General features: G+C 44.1%; 1 protein-coding gene and 1 long non-coding RNA gene across 11 annotated transcripts in view; one reads left to right on the top strand and one right to left on the bottom strand.

Moving 5' to 3' along the window:
• The window catches only part of ERO1B (endoplasmic reticulum oxidoreductase 1 beta), a 68,005-nt gene extending 54,652 nt beyond the window's left edge, over nt 1–13,353 (bottom strand). For all 10 annotated transcript variants that reach the window (XR_016219037.1, XR_016219038.1, XR_016219036.1 and 7 more), the window contains exons 1-2: nt 12,990–13,353; nt 852–971 (exon numbers count right to left, since the gene is read on the bottom strand). Coding sequence is in view for 5 of the 10 variants with exons in the window: in XM_051820764.3 (XP_051676724.3) it covers nt 852–971; nt 12,990–13,091 (222 nt within the window). In the remaining 5 variants the exon portion in view is untranslated. The remainder of the gene's footprint in view (nt 1–851; nt 972–12,989) is intronic.
• Nucleotides 13,354–16,988: 3,635 nt separating this feature from the next.
• On the top strand, nt 16,989–17,537 carry LOC149122619 (uncharacterized). The gene is made up of 2 exons (XR_016219042.1): nt 16,989–17,124; nt 17,299–17,537. It is a non-coding gene; the product is annotated as an uncharacterized LOC149122619 (long non-coding RNA).
• The last annotated feature ends 4,249 nt before the right edge of the window (nt 17,538–21,786 follow it).

Here is a 21,786-nt window from a genome sequence, read left to right as displayed (position 1 = left end):
GATGCTGACATTCCATATTAGAGCACCAGATGGAGTCCTGGCTGCATGGCTTCTGATCCAGCTCCCTGCTAATGCAACTGGGAAAGCAGTGGAAGCTATCCCAAGTACTTTGGCCCCTGCCACCCATGTAGGAGACCTAAATGGAGTTCCAGGCTCCCAGCACAGTTCTGATGGTTGTGGCCATATGGTACCAGCTGATGGAAGATCGCCTCTCTCTCTCCCTCTCTTTTTGTCACTCTGCCTTTCAAATCAATATATCTTTAAAAAAAAGTTCTAAAATGTAAAATACTGCTTTTCAGAATATTGCCTCATTACCATATTCAGCGACTACTGCCACATTCATAATTATTTTGTAAGGATCTAGAGCAGATCATTAGATTTAAGAGCCAATTCTGCAGTATTACTATGGGTGAAGTTCTAAATCTAGTCTCAGACTAGAGCTATCCAATGGACAGCCGCTGCTGTGGCTCTGGGCACTGCTAACAATGTTTTAGCACACCACAATCAGCACAACTCAAAGCCTGGGTAGCTGCATCCAGATTGCAGAGCCAATGATATAAGGGAGACTAACTACCAATTTCTGGCATTTTCATTCTGTAGAAAGAGGAATATCTGCCTCAAAACCAAAACTGAAAGATAAGAAATTCCCCAAACACAGGATGAGGATTTGTATTCTTAGTATTTTTAAAAGACCAATGAGATTTGACTATGATAATTTTTATAGGCAAATGATGAAGATATTTTAGGGTGCTGAGAAGAGTCAAAGTGAACTTTCAAAAGAGTCATAAAAGTCACATCTAACACTGCTATATATAAATCTCTAGTATCAACAAAATAAATTATCATCTTACCTTGTAATAGCGGAAGTAGTCTCGCTCTTGCAATTTTTTTATTTTGGGGAAGATTTTGTAGGTGTTGAAGTTATCAATGCTGTCAATATCACACAAACAATCACCCAGAACTCCAGTGACCTAGAATACACACATTCATTTCTATATATTAAAATCTGTAAACTGCTGACACTTCAGGCTTAAAATAATTTATTTATTCAAATTAGCCAGTATTTGCTAAATAAGATATACAACAGTAAAGCAGTGACATTTTATTGAGATCAATGAAATCTGAAGAAAAGATCAAGTATATCCATTCTGAAGAATGAACCATTCTTGTTAAGTGTCCAAGAAGATATTAAATTGTCCTTTCTCTGCCTAACCATATATAATCCAAGCACCCACTAGAATGCTAAAGTAATCTCTTCCTAGATTAACCTTGAAGTCATAGACTGTAATATTATAGTTCTAGTAGCCCATCTTTCATCTAGTCTACCATTTGTGGAACACTTATTTGACAGTCACAGCGTTAAGAGCTTTACATCTGTTATCTTACTTATTCTTTAAAAGTATCCATGATGGGGTCCAGTGCTGTGGAATAGCAGGTAAAGCCACTTCCAATGCTGGCATCCCATATGGGCACCAGTTTGAGTGTCAGCTACTCCACTTTCAATCCAGCTCCCTGATAATGCATCTGGAAAAGCAGAAGATGGCCCAAGATCTTGGGTCCCTGCACCCACATGGGAGATCCAGATGAAGCTCCTGGCTTCAGCCTGATCTGGCTTCAGCCTGGCCCAGCCTGACACTGTGGCCATCTGGGGAGTGAACCAGTAGATGGAAAATCTCTCTGTCTCTCCCTCTCTCTGTAACACTAACTTTCAGATAAATAAATAAATCTTAAAAAAAAAAAAAAAAAAGTATCCATGATGGGTAGGGATTTGGTCTAGCAGTTAAGAGGCCCATATCCCATATTGGATTGCCTGGGTTTTGTTCCTAACTCCAGCTCCAGATTCCAGTTTCCTGCCAATGTAGACATGGGGAGGCAACAGGTGATTTTTCCGGTTGTGAGAGACCTGGATTGAGTTCTCAGCTCCCAGCTTAAGCTAGGCCCAGTTCTGGCTGATCTGGGCAGTTGAATAAACCAGTGGATAGGGGCATCTGCTCTCTATTTAAAATATTTTTTAAGTATCCTATGAATAATGTACTATTAAACCCCCTTTAACATATAGGGAAATTAAGGTTTAGCAAGCTAAAATTATTTTTCCAAAATAGAAATGGAAGTTATTCCCAAATCTATCAGACTTTAAAAACCACGGTCTTAGCCACTACTCAAAGTATACATTAAACCAAGAAAAGAAACTTGTAGTCACAAAGCAAATTCAGAGTTCAAAATTTCCATAAAACATTCTTCAGCTGAAAAGAAAGTAGAATCATTGATTGTTATGCAACTTAGCTGAATTTTCCAGAAATCATCCTGAGTGGGGAAAAAAGCCAATTCCAAAAGGTTACATACTGTATGACTTATTTACAGAACTTTCTTAAAATGAAAACTCTTAGAAACGGAGAGCAGATTATTAGTTACCAAGGCTTAGGAACTGGTGAAGAGAATGAGAGCTAGAGTAGGGGAATGGCGTCAGAATGTAGTAGCATGGTTAAAAAAAAAGCAACAAGGGGAATTGTTATGGTAATGAAACTCTTCAGTCACCTTGACTGTTGGGATGGATACACAAACAGACAAAATAATACAGAATTAATAAGCACACACAAATGGGACAAGTAAAACAGGAAATGCGAACCAATTCTATCAATGTCAATATCCTTATTATAAAACTATACAATATTTTTAAGATGCTACCATTGGAATAACTATAAAGGGTACATGGTATTTCATTGTATTATTTCTTACAACTCTGTATGGACTTACAACTAAATTTACATTTTCAATTAAAAACAAGAATGATGTTTAGCCTGTTAAAGATTATTCATGTGGCCCACAGCATGAATACATGCAAGCAATGATCAGAAAACGGAAACCCGTCCTTGCAAATTGTTTTTGTCTTGTTCTTTCTTCCTAGAAGTGTAATTGTGCCCCCAAACTCCCTACAAAAAGCTATATTATCTTGTAACAAAGAACAAAAGATCACTATCAAGAATCTTGGCTCTGGAATTCAGTTTTGCTGTCTTAATTCTTGGGATCCTGTCACTAACTCCTAAATTTCATTCCATTGTTCTCACATACTACTTAATAACTATCCTTAAAAAAAAAAAGTCAAAAAAAGTTTTAGAAAGTTTTATCTAGTGTTGTTCTTTCTTTTGATTTTTTTTAAAAAAAGATTTACTCATTTATTTGAAAGTCAGAGTTACACAGAGAGAGAAGGAAAGGGAGAAAGGTCTTGCATGTGCTGGTTCACTGCCCAGATGGCTGAAATGGCCCGAGCTGTGACGATCTGAAGCCAGGAGCTTTCTGCAGGTCTCCCAAGGAGTTGGGCCACCCTCCACTGCCTTCCCAGGCTATAGCAGAGACCTGGATCAGAAGTGGGGCAGCTGGGACTCCCACATGGGATGCCAGCACTGCAGGCAGCAGCTTTACTTGCTATGCCGTAGCGCTGGCCTCCTTACGAATTTTTCTTAAAATAAAATATGGTGGTTAAAATCAATTTATCTAAAATATTCCAATTGTGGAAGGGGTTAGGTTATATAAAATTACCATACATATATTTGTGACTTTTAAAGGCTATTATTGAGACACAAACCTGTATACCATCAAAATTTGAAAAAAAAAAAAAAACAGAAATGAAATAAATGAAATGCTGCTAGTACCCTTTCAGTTCCTTCTTCCTCCCCTCCATGGAGGTAAAAATAAACCTTTAGTTTTCTTTGTAATGCAACATAGTTTCCTCATTTTAAACTTTAATATTAATGGAATCTAATGTGTGAATTCTTCTGTAATATGCTGCTTTTGCTGGCGCTGACATTGTGACACAGTGGTTAAGCCACCTCCTGCAACAGTGGTATCCCATATGAATGCTGATTCAGGTTCCACTTCCAATTCAGCTTTCTTCTTATGTGCCTGGGAAAGCAGTGGAACATGACCCTCTTTTGCTAACATTTTCTTCTGACTATCATTTCATAAGGATGAGCTTACAGTAGATTGTTTATTTTCCCTATTGTAAGTGTTGTATAATATGAAAATACTACAATTTATTCATTCTATCATTAATAGACATAATGGTAGGCAGAATAATGCCACCCACAAAGATGTCTGTGACGTTAATTCTTAAAATCTCCAAATGGTACTTTACATGCCAACAAATATGTGATTAAATTAAGGACCTTGAGATGGGAGAGCTATACTACATTATTCAAGTGGGACCAATGTAGTTACAAAGTTCTTCAAAAGAAGGAAATTCAAGTCAGAAAGAAACAGAAGATGCTATCCTGTGCTGCTGACTTCCATGATGTAAGAAGAGGTCAACAACCAAATATTACAGAAGGCTCTAGAAGCTTATAAAAGGGAAAGAACAATTCCTTCCTAGAGACTACAGAAGGAATGCAACCTTGCTAACACCTAAATTTTAACCCTATAAAAGCTATCCCCAAAACTACAAATTTATATTGCTTGATGTCACTAAGTTTATGACAATTTGTTACAGCAGAAACAGGAAACTAATACAACCCATATTTAGGTTGTCTGCATATCTAGCTAAGGAATAATGCTATAGGGGCTGGTGCTGTGGCGTAGTAGGTTAAGCCTCCATCTGCAGGGCCAACATCCCATATGGGTGCCAGTTCAAGTCCTGGCTACTTCTCTCCCAATCCTTCTCTCTGCTTATGGCCTGGGAAGGCAGTGAAAGATGGCCCAAGTGCTTGGGCCCTGAACCTGCGTGGGAAACCCAGAAGCAGCTCCTGGCTCCTGGTCCTGATCAGCTCAGCTCTGGCCATTGCAGCCATTTGTGAACCAGCTGATGGAAGACCTTTCTCTCTGTAACTCCACCTCTCAAATAAATATAATCTTTAAAAAAATTTGTGAACATTTGTGTGTGTGTGTGTGTATATATATATATATATATATCCCCTGACATGTACGCAAGAGTTTTTCCAGGTTATATGCTTAGGAGTGGAACTGCTGCTCTAAGTATATGATCAGCTGTTTGAGAGAATGGCAGGCTTATTTCCAAAATAGTTTTATCAATTTACTATCCTACCAACAACAGATAGGAATTACTGTTGAGCCATATCCTTACCAACATCTGATATTAAATCTATGCTTTATTTTTGCCAATCTAGCAAGCATGAAAGTGTATCATTTTTATTTGCACTGAGAATGTATGTTCACATGTTTTATGAGTTTTTTAAAAATATTTATCTGTATTTGATAGTCAGAGTTACAGAAAGAGGGAGAAAGAGTTCATGAGAATCTTCCATCTGATTTACTATCCAGAAGGCCACAAAGACCATGGTTGGGCCAGGCTGAAGCCAAGAGTTTCATCTAGGTCTCCCATGTGGATGCAGGGGCCCAAGTACTTGGGCCATCATCCACTGCTTTTCCCAGCCCCTTAGGGAGCTGGATTGGAAGGGGAAGAGCTAGGATATGAAATGGTGCCTTTATGGGATGCCAGCATTGCTAGAGGTGACTTTATCAGCTACACCACAATGCCAGCCCCTATACTTTTTTTTTTTTTTTTTTTGACAGGCAGAGTGGACAGTGAGAGAGAGAGACAGAAAGGTCTTCCTTTTGCTGTTGGTTCACCCTCCAATGGCCGCCGCGGCCGGCGCACCGCGCTGATCCGATGGCAGGAGCCAGGAGCCAGGTGCTTTTCCTGGTCTCCCATGGGGCCATCCTCCACTGCACTCCCTGGCCACAGCAGAGGGTTGGCCTGGAAGAGGGGCAACCGGGACAGAATCCGGCGCCCCGACCGGGACTAGAACCCGGTGTGCCGGCGCCGCTAGGCGGAGGATTAGCCTAGTGAGCCGCGGCGCCGGCCTAGCCCCTATACTTTTGTCAAATGTCTACTTGTTTTTGTTAATTTTTCTATTGGGTTATTTCTTACATACGGATTTGTAGGAATCAATACTGATTCTTCCCTATTCTATTATATTCTCGTGGAACATCAATTAGACATACTAGGCCTTTTTACTATTTTTTTCCATGTCTCTTAATTCCTATTTAATATTTATTATCTTATTGTCTCTCTGGAATTAACTGTGAATAATTTATTTGCAGTTATCTTCCATTTATTTATTCATTCAACATATTTATTGAGACCTAACACAAGCTTTGCAGTAAGTGCTGGGAATACAAATTGTAGGGGGAAAAACATGAAAGTCTACCCTCAAGGAGCCTATGTTCTCATAAAGGGGAAAAGAACAAAAGTATATATTACCATAAGTGATACAGGAAAAAAACAAAGGAATCAAGGTAAGAATTGCAGAATGGTGGCTTCCACAATTTAAAATTGGACAGTTATGGAAGGGCTCGGTGGAATTCTGACAAAACTGGAAGGAGAGAAAGGAGCAAGACAAGCAGGTACCTGGGGGGAAAGCACTGCAACTGAGAATACTAAAGGCTAAGGCCCTAAAGCAGTAAGCTTGTCCAATGTTTTTGAAAAACAAGGAGGACTACAGAGTAGTCAAGGAGAGAATTAGGAGACCATTATAATTTATTTTTTAAGATGCATTTTATTTATTTGAAAGGCAAAATGACAGAGAAAGGAAGAGACAAGTAAACAAAGAGATTTTCCATTGCTGGTTATTCCCTCAATGGCTTCAACAGTCAGGACTCAGCCAGGCCGAAGCCAGGAGCCAGGAACTCCATCTGGGTCTCCAACATGGGTGCCAGGTACCCAAACACCTGGGCCATCTTCCACTGCTTTCCCAGGTACATTAACAGGGTAGCTGACCAGGACTTGAACTGGTGCTCCAATATGGGATCTTGGCATTGCAAGTGGTGATTTAACCCACTGTACCATGATGCCAGCCCCCTTATAAAATTTTAGTCTTTGCTGAGTCTGAGGTGTATTCTCATACCAATCAGTTCTCTCAGAGATCAATAAGATATCTAGCAATTTAATTCTGATGCTAACCATTAGTATAGATCCACAAGTAAAAGGCCAAGTCCCGCTAAACTGTCCCTTCTTCATATGCTATTATCAAGTCAGGACATTTGTTCTTCTGACAGGCCATAAAGCAGGAGTTCCCAGAACCTCCATTTTTTAAGTTTGCTAATTTGTCAGAATGGTTCTCAAAACTCAGCAAACACTTATACTTAACTTTTATTATTATAAAGGACACAACTCAGCAACAGCTACACAGTAGATATACTTAAAAGTACTGGGAGTGGGGCTGGGGAACATGCGGTACTCCCATGCCCTCTCCCAGCCCACCACTCCCTCAGCAAGTCAATGTGTTCTCCAGCCCAGATGCTCATCAAATCTAGTTGTTTAAGATTTGGATTACTGGATCTTTCTGGTCTTTCTAGCCCTATCCTGAAGCTATAGAATATAGGGTCTCACTCTGAATCACTTCACTGGCATGAACTCAGATGTGATTGAGACTTATTTTGAGTAATAAAATGCACCCCCATCATTTGGATAAAGTCAAAAGTTTTAGGAGTTCTATGTCAGGAATCAGAGACACAGACCAAATATATTTTCATATCAAATGTATTTTTGAATGATAGGATGGGTTTAAACTTTTTTTTTTTTTTAATTTTTTACAGGCAGAGTGGACAGTGAGAGAGAGAGACAGAGAGAGAAAGGTCTTCCTTTGCCGTTGGTTCACCCTCCAATGGCCGCCGCTGCAGCCGGCGCACCGCGCTGATCCGATGGCAGGAGCCAGGATCCAGGTGCTTTTCCTGGTCTCCCATGGGGTGCAGGGCCCAAGCACTTGGGCCATCCTCCACTGCACTCCCTGGCCATAGCAGAGAGCTGGCCTGGAAGAGGGGCAACCGGGACAGAATCCGGCGCCCCGACCGGGACTAGAACCCGGTGTGCCGGCGCCGCAAGGTGGAGGATTAGCCTATTGAGCCACGGCGCCGGCCAATAGGATGGGTTTAAATGAAGGGTAAAAGGAACACGTAGTACCAAGTGAGGATGCAAGGTTTCTGGTTTATATTATATGGTCAGGGAATGGGACACTTTAGACAAGAGAACACGTCAGTTATAGGGACACTTTAGCAGAAACCTTAGAAACAGAGTGGGAAACAGATGAATACATTAAATAGTACAATTAACAGTATGTTTTATGACAACAGTAACAGTGTCTTACAGGACAAAATGATGATACGAGAGAGGGAAGATTTCTGGGGTCATGCCCTTGAATGAGAAAAGAAGAATGGAACCTAATACCAGGGGACTTCAAAAAGTTTATGGAAAAATGAAATTAAAAGATAAATGTGGGCTTGGGCATTTGGTGCCTAGCAGTTGGGATACCCACATCTATATCACAGTGTCTGAGATCCAGTTTCAGCTCAACTCCTGATTCGAGTTTCCTACTAATGCGCACCTGGGAGGCAGCAGGTAATGGCTCGAGTAGTTGGGTACCTGGCACCCACATGGGAGACCTAGACTAAGTTCCCAGCTCCTGGCTCAGCCAACAACAGTCCTTTCTGCTAGTATTTGAGGAGTGAGCCAGAGCATGGGATCACTCTCTGTCTTGTCATCTCTTTGCCTCTCAAATAAAAAATTTTTTATAAACTTAAAGATGTCTATCTTGGTACCAAAAAAAACCATTTTAAGTCCAAGCAGAATTTTTTCAAACTACACATCTCCTGTGAATTCCCTGAAGGCCCCTTGTGTACTAGGAAGGACTGTCTTTTGATAAGAGCACAAACAGTTCATCTATGGTAATCAACAGGAATTCAAAAATATGTAAGAACAGATGAGTAAGTGAATACATGTGGCTTACTCTCTTCTGTGCTTCAATTTTATTAGTGAGGTATGAACCTGATAGAAGAGGATGTCACAAAGTATTATATAGAAAAAAAAGACATGAGATGGTTGTCTAATAATTTTTTTCAGCTGAGTACAATCAGTTATTTGATCCATCCACTGAGTTTTTAATTCCACTTCTAAAATTTTCATTCTTTAAAATCTTATTCTCTTTTCACACTTTCAAGCTTCTTTTACACAATATAGTGACATTATTTGAGAATTTCAGAATCTAAGATAATTACATGTCTGTTCCTGTCTTCTGTTTCTAATAAACATGCTCCTCACTTAGGAGGGAGTTATGTCCCAATAAGCCTATCCATGCTATGAAAACATGAGTTTAAAGTGCATTTAACACACCCAACCTACTAAATGACATAGCTTAGCAACACAGCACACCAACCTATCAGCTGTCTCCCACTTGTGAATGCATGGCTGACTAGGAAAAGTAGCTCTCTACCATTGCCCAACATCACAGGAGTCTCACCATGTATCACTTGCTCCGGAAAGGATCAAAATTCAAAGCTTCAAGCATGGTTTCTATTGAATGCAGATCACTTTCACAACCTCATAAAACCAAAAAGTCCTAAGTTGGCCTTGTCTCCTTATGTGTTTTGTGATTTTGTTTCCTTGGTTTTATTTTGTTCTGCTTTGTTTTTACTGTTAGTTGTTTATTCTTTTAGGTACTTTACCTTCAAGAATGCTTTAAGGCTTGAGCTGAATAAACTCCCCCGGAGGGGATGGACATTTGCTTCTAACAGTAGCCTGAGCTATATAAACCTGGGACTGCTTGTTGTTATAAATTTTATTTTCCACATGGTGTTTTTCCCAGCACAAGTAGCAAGATTTTGGCCTGTAACCCTGAGTAAGGGCTGGTTCATGTTTATAAATTCTCAATGGAGTTTCTTTCCCACCCCCCAGCAACTTTATTTACTTTCAGCTTACTATCATTGGGATTCATTCACATTTACCCTGACATTGAGTATCTAGCTCTTTGGAGTTAAAGCTTCATGGCAGGATCTCTTATTAGTTTCCTCTTGGGACAGATATGGTGTTATTTTTTGCCCACTCCACCCTATGCAGCCAGCTGTTAAAGCAGAAGCTCACAGTCTTCCGGGTTTGGGAAAAACCCTCAGGTGATGAACTGGTATAACTTTATTTGAATCCCAAATTGCTGGCTTTCCATTTGTTAGGGGGTGGGGTGTAGGTGTCTATGTAGTCCTTGACTTCATTCCACCTCAGATGTGTATTTAGAAAGATTTAAACTGTATTTGACATTATTTTTTACAGGAAGATTGTTAAATCACTTGTATGCACTATGCCTTTAGTTCCTAAAGCTTAACCATACTACAAAGCACATTTGCATTTTATTTATATGAAAAATGATACACCAATGCATAATGTTTATGCTCAAAAACGTGTTTTTCTGCTTTTACTGCAAGGAAATACATTTGTTTCCTTAAATGACTTTGATTTCCTATGAATAGAAGTATTTTTCGAAAAGTAGACTTCTCTTTATCTTTACTGTTTTTCTACCAATTTAGTATGTAGAAGTGGCTTAGTTCTACTTTTTATTTTCCTGATCTCCTTCTGCTTTTATATACTACAGAGGAGCAAATACACAGTTTAGACCAGAATGAGGTCTGCATTCTGATTCTACTTTAACATCACTCTCATCTAACATCAGTTTACCTCAATGGCACCACTTTATTTATTTATTTGTTATTTATTTGACAGGTAGAGTTATAGACAATGAGAGAGACAGAGAAAGGTCTTCCTTCTGTTTGTTCACTCCCCAAATGGCCGCTACGGCCGGCACTGCGCCAATCCGAAGCCAGGAGCCAGGTGCTTCCTCCCAGTCTCCCATGCGGGTGCAGGGGCCCAAGCACTTGAGCCATCCTCCACTGGCCTCCTGGGAATGGCACCACTTCTAAGAGATTTATCAAGTTAAGTATTTTCAAGTATGTTACAGATTAAAGTACCACCTAAAAGATGATCAAACACTATAATAGAAAGTACTACTGGAGGGGCCAGCACTGTGGTGTAATAGGTTAAGCCTCTGCCTGCAGCACTGGCATCCCATATGGGCACCAGTTTGAATCCTGGCTGCTTCTCTTCCAACCCTGCTGTTATGGCCTGGGAAAGCAGTAAAAGATGGCCCAAGTCCTGGGCCCCTACATCCACATGGAAGACCTGGAAGAAGCTCCTGGCTTCATATTGCCCCAGCTCCAGCCATTGCGGTCATTTGGAGAGTGAACCAGCAGACGGAAGACCTTTCTGTCTCTCCCTCTTTCTCTCCGTAACTCCACCACTCAAGTAAATAAAATCCTTAAAAAAAAAAAAAAAAGTACCATCAGAAACAAAAAACAAATACTTTCACTTTAAAGGATAGGAATGGCACAACACTATTTTGAATGTGTACAAATCTTTAATTGTTAAACTATACTCCAGTATATTCATTTGGACATAGCAAAATTAAAAGTATACGAGGGAATATGAAACATTAATTATACATAATTAAGGGTAAAGAAATCTAAAACAAAGCTTCTAGATTGACTATAAAGCATTCAATGTATGATTTGTAGTAGGAAATGAGAAATTTCATTTAGAATAATATCTAAATACAAATTCCAGTCAAAAACCAAAACCCAACTACTCACTAGAAAATAATTTTGCAAGAGAATCTGGAAACTTACCTTTCCTAAGTCTGATAGATATGTCTAGATTTCCACTATTTGTGTTTTCCAGTTGGGGGTCCAAGAAATAGTAAAAAGGATAACTGCACTACAGTTACTGGCAGGGCTTGTTTAAAATGTTGGTTCCTGGGTCACATTCCAGATTCACTCAACCAGTATATCTGGAGCTACAGTCAAAGAATCTGCATTTTTAGCGTGCTCCCAACACCAAAAGTTTGCCCCTTTTATCAAATCATTCATTTAAAAAATAATCAGGGGCTGGTGTTGGGCACAGCTACTGCTTAGGATGCCCACATTCCACATAGGAGTGCCTAGACTGGAGTCCCAGCTCTGCTTTTTCATTCCAGCTTCCTGCTACTGTGCATTTGGGGAAGCAACAGGTGATGGGTCAAGTACCTGGGTCCTTGTACCCACATGGGAGACAGGAATTAGTACAGCAGTCCCAGGTATTTGCAGAGTGAACCACTAGGTGGGAGATATCCGTCTCTCTCCCTTTCAAATAAAATAATATTCAAACTTGGATACAAACGGAATATTCACGTATTCTTGGAGTTAGTGCACAGGGCACCATAAAACCTTGAAAAAGAGTGAATCAAGTCAGACAAACATGTTTACGTGGCTACACTTACCTTCCACTTTGGTAGCAATGAGCATTAATTGCTTCAAATGTCATCCCCCCTCATTATCAGGCCACCTGAGAGCATTTTTTTTTTTCTTTTAACAGTGCTGTTACTTTGCAGCAGGTGCAGAGACACAGCATCACCTAACAGTCTGTTCAATTGTACTGAATTAAAACAGCAGCAAACACCGCTCTTAGGGCAAAAGGCTCCGGTCAGCTAACCCTGATTCCTAGCATACAGAGAACACTTCTGTCAAGATCTGCTTCACCAAGACAAACCCCAAACTCCACCGTTTACTCTCCAGCTGGCACCTCACTACTGAAAGCCAGAGCCTCGGCTCCTACCTGGGCTCACCTGCTGTTGCCACTTAGCAGACACATCACAGTTGGGTAAAAATAAAGCTATCTTGAGCAAGAGGAAAAACCCAAGAACCTTTAGTCCAGAAGTCCAAGGAAGTCAGGTCTTGTGCCCCCCTCCCAACCCACTCCGCTCTGGCAGGGCTGCGGGGGTCTGCGGGCTCTTGAAGGGGAGGACGTCACCATTTCCAGGAGTCCTCGGCTCTCTTCACAAGACAGACGAGGGTTTCATCCCAGTGCCATCTCCCGCCACACTCCCAGCCGCTTCAAACACCAGGATAAAAAAGAAAACAGCTCAGGAGACCTTCACCACCTTCCTCTTTTTTCGCCTGCCACTGCCCCGAGTGTCGCCATCCCGGCACACCGCAGTCCATTCGCGGGCGTCGCCTACACTGACCGTCAGGTCTTGGACCCCCCCCCCCCCCCCCCCGGCTTCTCCGCTCTCCAGAAATCACTTCAGCTCCGGCCCCGGCCCTCCCTGCCGAACGGCCACAGCTGTTCTCAGCGTCCGCGGGCGTTCGGCCGGGGGGGTCCCCGGCCCGCCATCCCTCAGGCTTACCTGGGCCTCGACAACGCTCGGGAGGCAGCTCAGGGTGACCAACAGCTGCACTGCGACCGCCGCCCCCTGCCCGGCGCCGGCCCAGAGGAGCCCCCAGCTCATGTTGACCTCTACCCTGGCCGCGGTCGGCCGGGCCCCTCAGGGCCAGGAACGGCGGACGGCCCCGGCGACGACCCGAGCGGACGGTTTCCGGCGGCAGAGAAAGTCCAGGGTCAGAGGGCTGCACGCCGGCCGGGAGTCGGGGGACGCTCCCCCCACCGGCGCGCGGCAGCTGTGAGGCAGGAGAGCCGAGCGCCCCCGCTTCATGCTCCAGGCGGCCCCGCCCCCGGCTTTCCTGGGGGCCGCGGCCACGCCCCCCGAGCGCGGGGCCTTGTGGGAGTCGTGGTCCCGGCCGTCGCCTGGGTGCTGTGCTGGGAAAGTGAAGCCGGCGGCCGAGTAAACCCGGGAACTACAACTAAGGAGGCCGCTCCTCCTCCCCTAGGCCTGAGGCTCCTCGGCGACCAATGAGGCGGGACCACGCGGGCCTCCAAAACACCGGGAGGTGAGGGCCGGGAGCCGGGGCGCCAACCGCTCCTGCCGGCCGCCCGGCTGTCCCCGCGCCCGCGCCGGCTCCCAGGGCCGCGACGCGGGCGGTTGCTCCGGGAAACAAGCTGCGGTCCTCCCTGCGTGGTGCCTGTGGCCGCCCAGCGCGTCGTCGTCCGCTGCCATCGCACAGCCGCCGGGATCCAGGACGCGTCCACTACTTATGAGAGTTAAAATCGAATGGGGCGGCATTTTCGACCTGCGGTCAAAGAGGTTTCTTTGTTTCGTTCACTTTTCCTTAGCTTCACATCTGCTGTGGGTGCCTGGGTAAGTCCCCTGCGACTTGTAGAGGTGGCTGGCGCCCCAGATGTGATATCCTCTCTTGTCCCGTCCCACTAGCACTCCTGTATGGACACATGCAAATATAATGCACGTTAAAGCATAGGACAAAGCCAGGAATTTATAATGAAATGTTGGAATGGGGAGAAATGCCCAGAAAAACTTGGAGTGACCCCAAACCTAAACCTTTCTAGTTACGTACTCTTCATTTCTATCCCCCAAATAGTAGGATTAAATATGGTTAGATATTTATACATAGATCGCCTAGTACAGCACCTAGCCTTTGGAAGTACTGAGTAAATGTTAATTGATGGCCGGCGCCGCGGCTCACTAGGCTAATCCTCCGCCTTGCGGGTTCTAGTCCCGGCTGGGGCGCCGAATTCTGTCCCGGTTGCCCCTCTTCCAGGCCAGCTCTCTGCTATGGCCCGGGAGTGCAGTGGAGGATGGCCCAAGTCCTTGGGCCCTGCACCCCATGGGAGACCAGGAGAAGTACCTGGCTCCTGCCATCGGATCAGCCGCGGCAGCCAATGGAGGGTGAACCAACGGCAAAGGAAGACCTTTCTCTCTGTCTCTCTCTCTCACTGTCCACTCTGCCTGTCAAAAAAATAAATAAATAAAAATAAAATAAAAATGTTAATTGCTATTAGTTATATTAATATCCTTAATTTCTACAAAACTAGCAATACATGACCTTACATTTGTTTAGTGTGTGTTATTTTCTCATCACTGCTGTAACAAATCACTACAGATTGAATGACTTAAAACTGATTACCTCCCAGTTCTAAGAGGTCAGAGGTCCAAAATGGATCTGCAGGGCCGCATTTCTTTCTGGAAGCTCCAGGGGACCATACGTCTCCTTGCCTTTTCCAGCTTGTTTCCCTTGGTTTGTGACCTCAAATCACATGGTCACATCTCCTCCCTCCCTCTCTGTTCGGCTGCCACATGCCTTCCCTTCCTTACCCTAATTCTACTATCTTCCCCATATAAGGATCCTTGTGATTTCATTGATCCAGGATAATGTCTCCCTCTCAGAATCCTTAGTCACATGGGCACAGTCTCTTCTGCCACACAGAGTAACATTCACAGATTCTGCAGGTTAGGATGCAGACATTTATGGGGGAGAGGGACGTTAACCAGCCTGTAACCTAGTGTTTTATACCTTTCAGAGCATTTTCACCTAGATCATTTCTCAGAACCCACTACAGAATCTGACTGCCTACTGCCAAGGGGAAATGCAGGACCATGGTTCACAAACTGAGAAGAACTTCAAAACAGTGACTACAGAGCACTAAACCAAACTGTGGGGAGCAATCCGGACTGGACTAAGTTACTGGAATTAAGACTTATTCTATGCATCTGCTCTCCCACAATATGGCGCTGGGAGAGAAGAAAACAGCTTCTACCCAGCTGCCTCCAGTTCAGTCAATAAACTGTAGGACTTGCTCCTGATTGGTGGAGAACAGCGTACTCGGCGTGTGGGCAGCCGAGTTGCGATTGGCAGAGGAGGACTATAAAGGAGGAGAGAGACGGCATGCACCAGGAACATCTAAGGGGAACATCTAAGGGAACCTGTGCAGCCCCCGAGAGAGCCAGCCGGCGGTGTGCCGCTCCCCTGCGGAAGTGGGGAATGTGGCCAGGGGGAACTGCCCTTCCACGGAGGTGGAAGGGATAGTAGCCAACCCGGGAAGAACCAGCAGCGAACCCGGGGAGGGCCGAGCAGACAAAAGAACAGCGCAGGGTCCTGTGTCGTTCCTCCACGAAGAGGGGGAGCAACATAATGGTGCCGTGACTCGGATATGAAGCCTAGGCAGGGTTTAGTGTTGCTCCTCCACGAAGAGGGGGAGCGACACCAAACGCTTGGGTGTCTACACCCGTTGCATTCCCACAAAGCCAGCCTTGTCAGCCCTTTTCCTCTTCAGCATCTCCTCTTCTGCCTCCAAACATGTCCACAGCTTCCCTAGTTTAGAAACAAAAAGAACTGTTACTTGATTCTTGCAGTTTCTTTTCCATGTCTCCTTTTCTCTGAGAAATCCATACTTCCTATGCACCTGTTCTCCCCTTCCTTTTAAAAAATGCTTCATTTTGGGGCCAGCACCATGGCTCACTTGGTTAATCCTCCACCTGTGGTGTCAGCATCCCATATGGGCGCCAGGTTCTAGACCGGGTTGCTCCTCTTCCAGTCCAGCTCTCTGCTGTGCCCCGGAAGGGCAGTGGAGAATGGCCCAAGTGCTTGGGCCCCTGCACCCGCATGGGAGACCAGGAGGAAGCTCCTGGCTCCTGTCTTTGGATCGGCGCAGTTCCGGCTGTTGTGGCCATTTGGGGAGTGAACCAACGGAAGGAAGACCTTTCTCTCTGTCTCTCTCTCTCACTGTCTATAACTCTACCTATCAAATAATAAAAAAAAAAGCTTCATTTTTATTTACTTGAAAGGCAGAATAAAAGAGGAAGACAGACAGAGGTTCTCCATTGTGGGGAGCAACTCGGACTAGACTGTTACTGGAATTAAGACTTATTCTATGCATCTGCTCTCCCACAATATGGCGCTGGGAGAGGAGGAAACAGCTTCTACACAGCTGCCTCCAGTTCAACCAATAAACAGCAGGACCTGCTCCTGATTGGAGGAGAGCAGCGTACTCAGCATGTGGGTAGCAGAGTTGGGATTGGCGGAAGAGGACTATAAAGGAGGAGAGAGACAACATGCACCAGGAACATCTATCTGAAGGAACACCTGAGCAGCCCCCGAGAGAGCTGGCCGGCGGTGTGCCGCTCCCCCGCGGAAGTGGGGAAAGTGGCAGGGGGAACTGCCCTTCCACGGAGGTGGAAGGGTCGGTAGCCAACCTGGGAAGAACCAGCAGCAAACCCGGGGAGGGCCGAGCAGACAAAAGAACAACGCAGGGCCCTGTGTCGTTCCTCCACGAAGAGGGGGAGCGACACTCCATCTGCTGACTCAGGCCCCAAATATCCGGCAATAACCAGAGTTGGGCCAGGCAGAGGCCAGGGGTCTGGAACTCCATCCAGGTTTCCCATGTGGCTCGCAGTGGCCCAAGCACTTGAGCCACTATCTTCTACCTCTCTGCATCAGCAGGAAGCTGGATCAGAAGCAGAGCATCTAGGACTCAAACCAGCACTTAGATGTGGGATGCAGCTGTTCCAAATAGTGACTCGGCCCACTCACCACAATGCCTGATCTTTGTGCCTTCTCTGTATGAATGTGCTTCAGAAGAAAGAAAGCTGTTCTTTTGTCAAAACTGGCGGACTTTCTTCAAGATTCCTGGTTTGTGCTGCATTTGATGCTAATACTTCCTTGGATTTTGCTACACAAAACTTTTTTTAAAAAATAAAAAGTTGGGGGGCTGGTGCAGTGGCGTAGCGGGTTAAGCCACCACCTGCAGTGCTGGCAACACATAGGGCACCAATTCAAGTACCGGCTGCTCCTCTTCCTATCTAGCTCTCTGCCATGGCCTGGGAAAGCAGTAGAAGATGGCCCAAGTCCTTGAGCCCCTGAACACACGTGGGAGACCCTGAGGAAGCTCTTGCTTCGGATCGGCCAGGCTCCGGCCGTTGCAACCAACTAGGGAGTGAACCAGCGGATGGAAGACACCTTTCTCTCTTTCTTTCTCTCTCTTTCTCTGCCTCTCCTTCTCTGTGTAACTTAGACTTTCAAATAAATAAATAAATCGTTAAAAATAAATAAATCTATATATAATGAGTTGGGGCCGGCAGTATGGCGTAGTGGGTAAAGTCACTGTCTACAGTGCCAGCATCCCATATGGGCACCAGTTCGAGTCCCGGCTGCTTCACTTCCTATCCAGCTCTCTGCTATGGCCTGGGAAAGCAGTAGAAGATGGCTCAAGTCCTTGGGCCCCTGTATCCACATGGTAGACCCAGAAAAACTCCTGGCCCCTGGGTTGGGATGAGCACAGTTCCGTTGCAGCCATCTGAGGAATGAACCTTTGGATGGTTGACCTCTCTTTCCCTCTCTCTCTGCCTCTGCCTCTCTGTAACTCTGACTTTCAAATAAATAAAATAAATATTAAAAAAAATAATGGGTTATAAACTTTTCTATTTAAAAGTCTCAGGTCTTTTAATAATGGTCTAGTGGCTGTGACATCAAGGGCAGTATCTGTAATTCCAAGCCCTTCAAGGTTGGCACTGGGGACAGGCATCTGGCCTAGTAGTTAAAACACTCATGTCCCCTATCAAAGTTCCTGGATTTGATTTGATTACTGTCTCTGACTCCCAGTTCCAGCTTCCCATCAGTGTAGACCTGGGAGGCAGCAGGTGATAGCTCAAGTAATTGCGTCCTAGCCAGACATATAAGAGATCTGGATTGAGTTCCTGGCTCCCAGCTCTATCCTGGCCCAGCCCCAACCATCGCAGGCATTTTGAGAGTGAACCAGTAGATGGAAGAGCTCTCTCTTTATGTACTGACAAATTTACAAAATAAATAAATAAATAAATAGATCTGTTGTTGAAAAGTAGCTTGAGTTGTCAGTTGATAGAAGAAAGAAAGCAGACGGAACTGTAAAGCAGGGTTCAGCTACCTTTTGTCCTCTTGGTTACCTGATCCAGAAGAAACAATCACAGTATCTCTTATTTGCTTGTTCTCAGCCCAGGTGTGATTTCTGGAGATAAGTGGGTTTTTCGCTTAGTGAGTGGAATTGGAAATAGCAGATATTTGTCCATGAGAAATGAGCGTACTGAAATCCATTTGTGGTGATGTGTATCATGATCTGTTTGAGTTATGAGTAGATTATTCCTTTGTGAACAGACTGCCCTCCTCTTTGTTTTCTCACCCTGGCCTCTGCTAATCTCTGCTTTCCTTAAGCTTTACTGCACTGAAACCCACACTGTGAGAGGTATTGGTGATATGCCGTCACTTGTGCTTCCTGTCAGTGATGTTCAGTTTGAACCTTCTCATCCCTAACTATATTAGACAGATTTCTGTTACTGTAACAAAATATGAAGCCAGGCTAACTTTATAAAGAAAAGCAGTTTATTTTGGCTCCTGCTTCTGGAGTTGCAATATCTAGGGGCCTCATCTGGAATGGCGTTCTTGCTGGCAGAGTCCCAAGGTGATACAGAGCATCTCAGGGAGAGAGTCAGGGGATCCATGTGTTTATGTTTGTGTTGTCTCTCTCTTCCTCTTTACAAAGCCACCAGGATTCAATCATGGGGCTCCACCCTAATGACCTAATTTAATCACTTTCAAAAGGACTCAGCCTTAGACACCATAGTTGGATTGGGTTCCTAGTCCCCTAATTATATTAACATAAAACTTTGGGGATTAAACTCCAGCATGAGTTCCTAGAATTTGAATACAAATCATATTTGAACCATAGTACTAAAGTTGGACATTAAAAAAGAAAGGCAAGTGCATGAAGCACAGACATCTCCTTCTGTAAGTTCTGTTTATTCAGATTCACGGTTGTCCTGGTGGGGGTACACCAGATGTGTACACTGAAGACACTGGCAATCAGAAAAAGGAACAATATGCCTTTTACGGTTTATGCAATTTATGAGTTACTACCACCACCTGGTGTAGGTGAACCTAATTACCTGTGTTGGGGCTCAAAAAAAGATACACCCAAGTATGGTGCTTTGGGATGCTGAACTCTTTGAATTAAAGGAAACTGGGAGGCCTTTGAAGCTGACTTAGAATCAAGACTTCTCTAACATTTCCTGTTTGGGAGCTCTTTCTAAAGATCTCTGAGAGGAATGGTTCCAAAAGAAATAGAATTGTCTTAAGCCCATTTCCTAGGAATCTCATGAGATAACCAAGCAATATTAATCATCAGGTAGGAGAAGAGATTAAAAATCATCACTAAAGGCCGGCCCCGTGGCTCACTAGGCTAATCCTCCACCTTGCGGCGCCAGCACACCAGGTTCTAGTCCCAGTCGGGGCGCCAGATTCTGTCCCGGTTGCCCCTCTTCCAGGCCAGCTCTCTGCTGTGGCCAGGAAGTGCAGTGGAGGATGGCCCAAGTCCTTGGGCCCTGCACCCCATGGGAGACCAGGAGAAGCACCTGGCTCCTGGCTTCGGATCAGCGCAGTGCACCAGCCACAGTGTGCTGGCCGCAGCCGCCACTGGAGGGTGAACCAACGGCAAAAGGAAGACCTTTCTCTCTGTCTCTCTCTTTCACTGTCCACTCTGCCTGTCAAAAAATAAAAAAAAAATTAAAAAATTAAAGTCATCACTAAGCCCAGACAGACTTATCATCTATTATTTGGAGGGCAGCTCCCAGGAATTACCTAAGAGACTTTATCTGCATAATAAGACCTTTGTTGATAGTGCAGTTCTGCACCTTAGCTTCACCACCCAGAAGAACTTTGTCCCAGGTTATTAGTCTGTTCTTTAGGCCCATTCATTTCCCCTAAAAATAATTTACCACCCCTCTAAAAGTGCTCACATCTTCCACTTCCCTCTCCGACTCTTCTTTGACCTCCATGTTTTGTATGGCTCCCATGTACATGTACACATTAAGAAATTTGTATGTTTTTTTCTCTTGTTGCTCTGTCTACTGCCAGTTTATTTCAGCCAACATAAAAGTCTTAAACTTTCAATGTAGGGGAAATTCCCTTTGCCCCTCTACCTGGAATTAAGGTACAAAAAAACTGGCCACATATTCTGAATGGAGAAATTTAAAGAGCTTCCCAAATTTATCAGTCTGAGAAAGGACGGAGCCATTTATGTCAGTCATCAGTATTACTCTTTCATTGCAAACAATGATAATTTATAATTTATTTGGCCAAGATATTAGAAAAACAATCAGCATACATGGTAATTCTGCTAGGGCCAACCGTGACTCTATTTCCCATGATTCTAAACGGGGTCAAACACAATCAACTATGGATGACCTGTGTACTTCACCTTTCCAAATGGACGCTGTCAAATATGCTAATTTCAAGATTGATCATATTCATTATTAGAAATGTAATCATAGCTGACACCATAAACAAAAGCACATTAAGGATTGATTCTGGGACCAGTGCTGTGGCATAGCAGATAAAGCTGACGCCTTCATTGCTGTCATCCCATATGGGCGCCAGTTCAAGTCCTGTCTGCTCCACTTCCAATCCAGCTCTCTGCTATGGCCTGGGAAAGCAGTAGAAGAGGGCCCAAGTGCTTGGGCCTCTGCACCCATGTGGGAGACCCAGAGGAAGTTTCTGGCTCCTGGCTTGGACTTGGCTCAGCTCCGGCCATTGTGGTCATTTGGGGAGTGAACCAATGGATGGAAGACCTCTCTGTCTGTCTCTTTCTCTGCCTATGCTTCTCTGTAATTCTGCCTTTCAAATTAATATATATAAATCTTTTTTATAAAAAGATTTATTCTGTTTTGTTTTCAGATATAAATGATTCAACTTCCTTCCCTCAAATCCATCTTAGACTTTGTTTTTCCTCTGCTCCTTCCCACTCTGCATCCCCCTCTTCTCTTGGAAGATGGATTAATCATTTCATCCCTAGGGTCCAGAGCGAGCCATTGGAGTCATATTGCAGTTCCTACCCATAACATTGTTTTAGTGCTAATAGTCTGCTCTTCAGTATTAGAATTGGCTTTTCCTGTGTATTTATGTATGATTGCCCATCTATCTAGAGTATAAAGTTTTAGAAGATCCTTGTGTCCTCTTTAGTGGCTCTCTCATTTCCTATGAACAGTGGTCAATAAATATTTGTTGATTGACTAGCTAATATTGTTTGTGATCAAATTATCTTAGAAGACATCTATCTCAGAACCAGTCCTGAATATGTGGCCCCTAAACATTTCCTATGGAAGGAAGATTAAAAAGGAAGATTACTGGAGAATACAATAAAATGAAACTGTCAGGCTTTCATTAAGGCAAGAGATTAAGGTTCCTTAAATAGAGGAGTACTGGAGATCTAGCAAAAAGATTGAGAGATTGCGGGAGTAACAGACGTGTCATAGTGGTACAGACCAG

Source organism: Oryctolagus cuniculus, chromosome 13 (genome assembly GCF_051225735.1).
Source record: "Oryctolagus cuniculus isolate XC-2025 breed Fujian yellow rabbit chromosome 13, ASM5122573v1, whole genome shotgun sequence".
Taxonomy (NCBI): domain Eukaryota; kingdom Metazoa; phylum Chordata; class Mammalia; order Lagomorpha; family Leporidae; genus Oryctolagus; species Oryctolagus cuniculus.
Note: the sequence above shows the minus strand (reverse complement) of the source record. Positions and strands in the feature narration are given on the sequence as shown.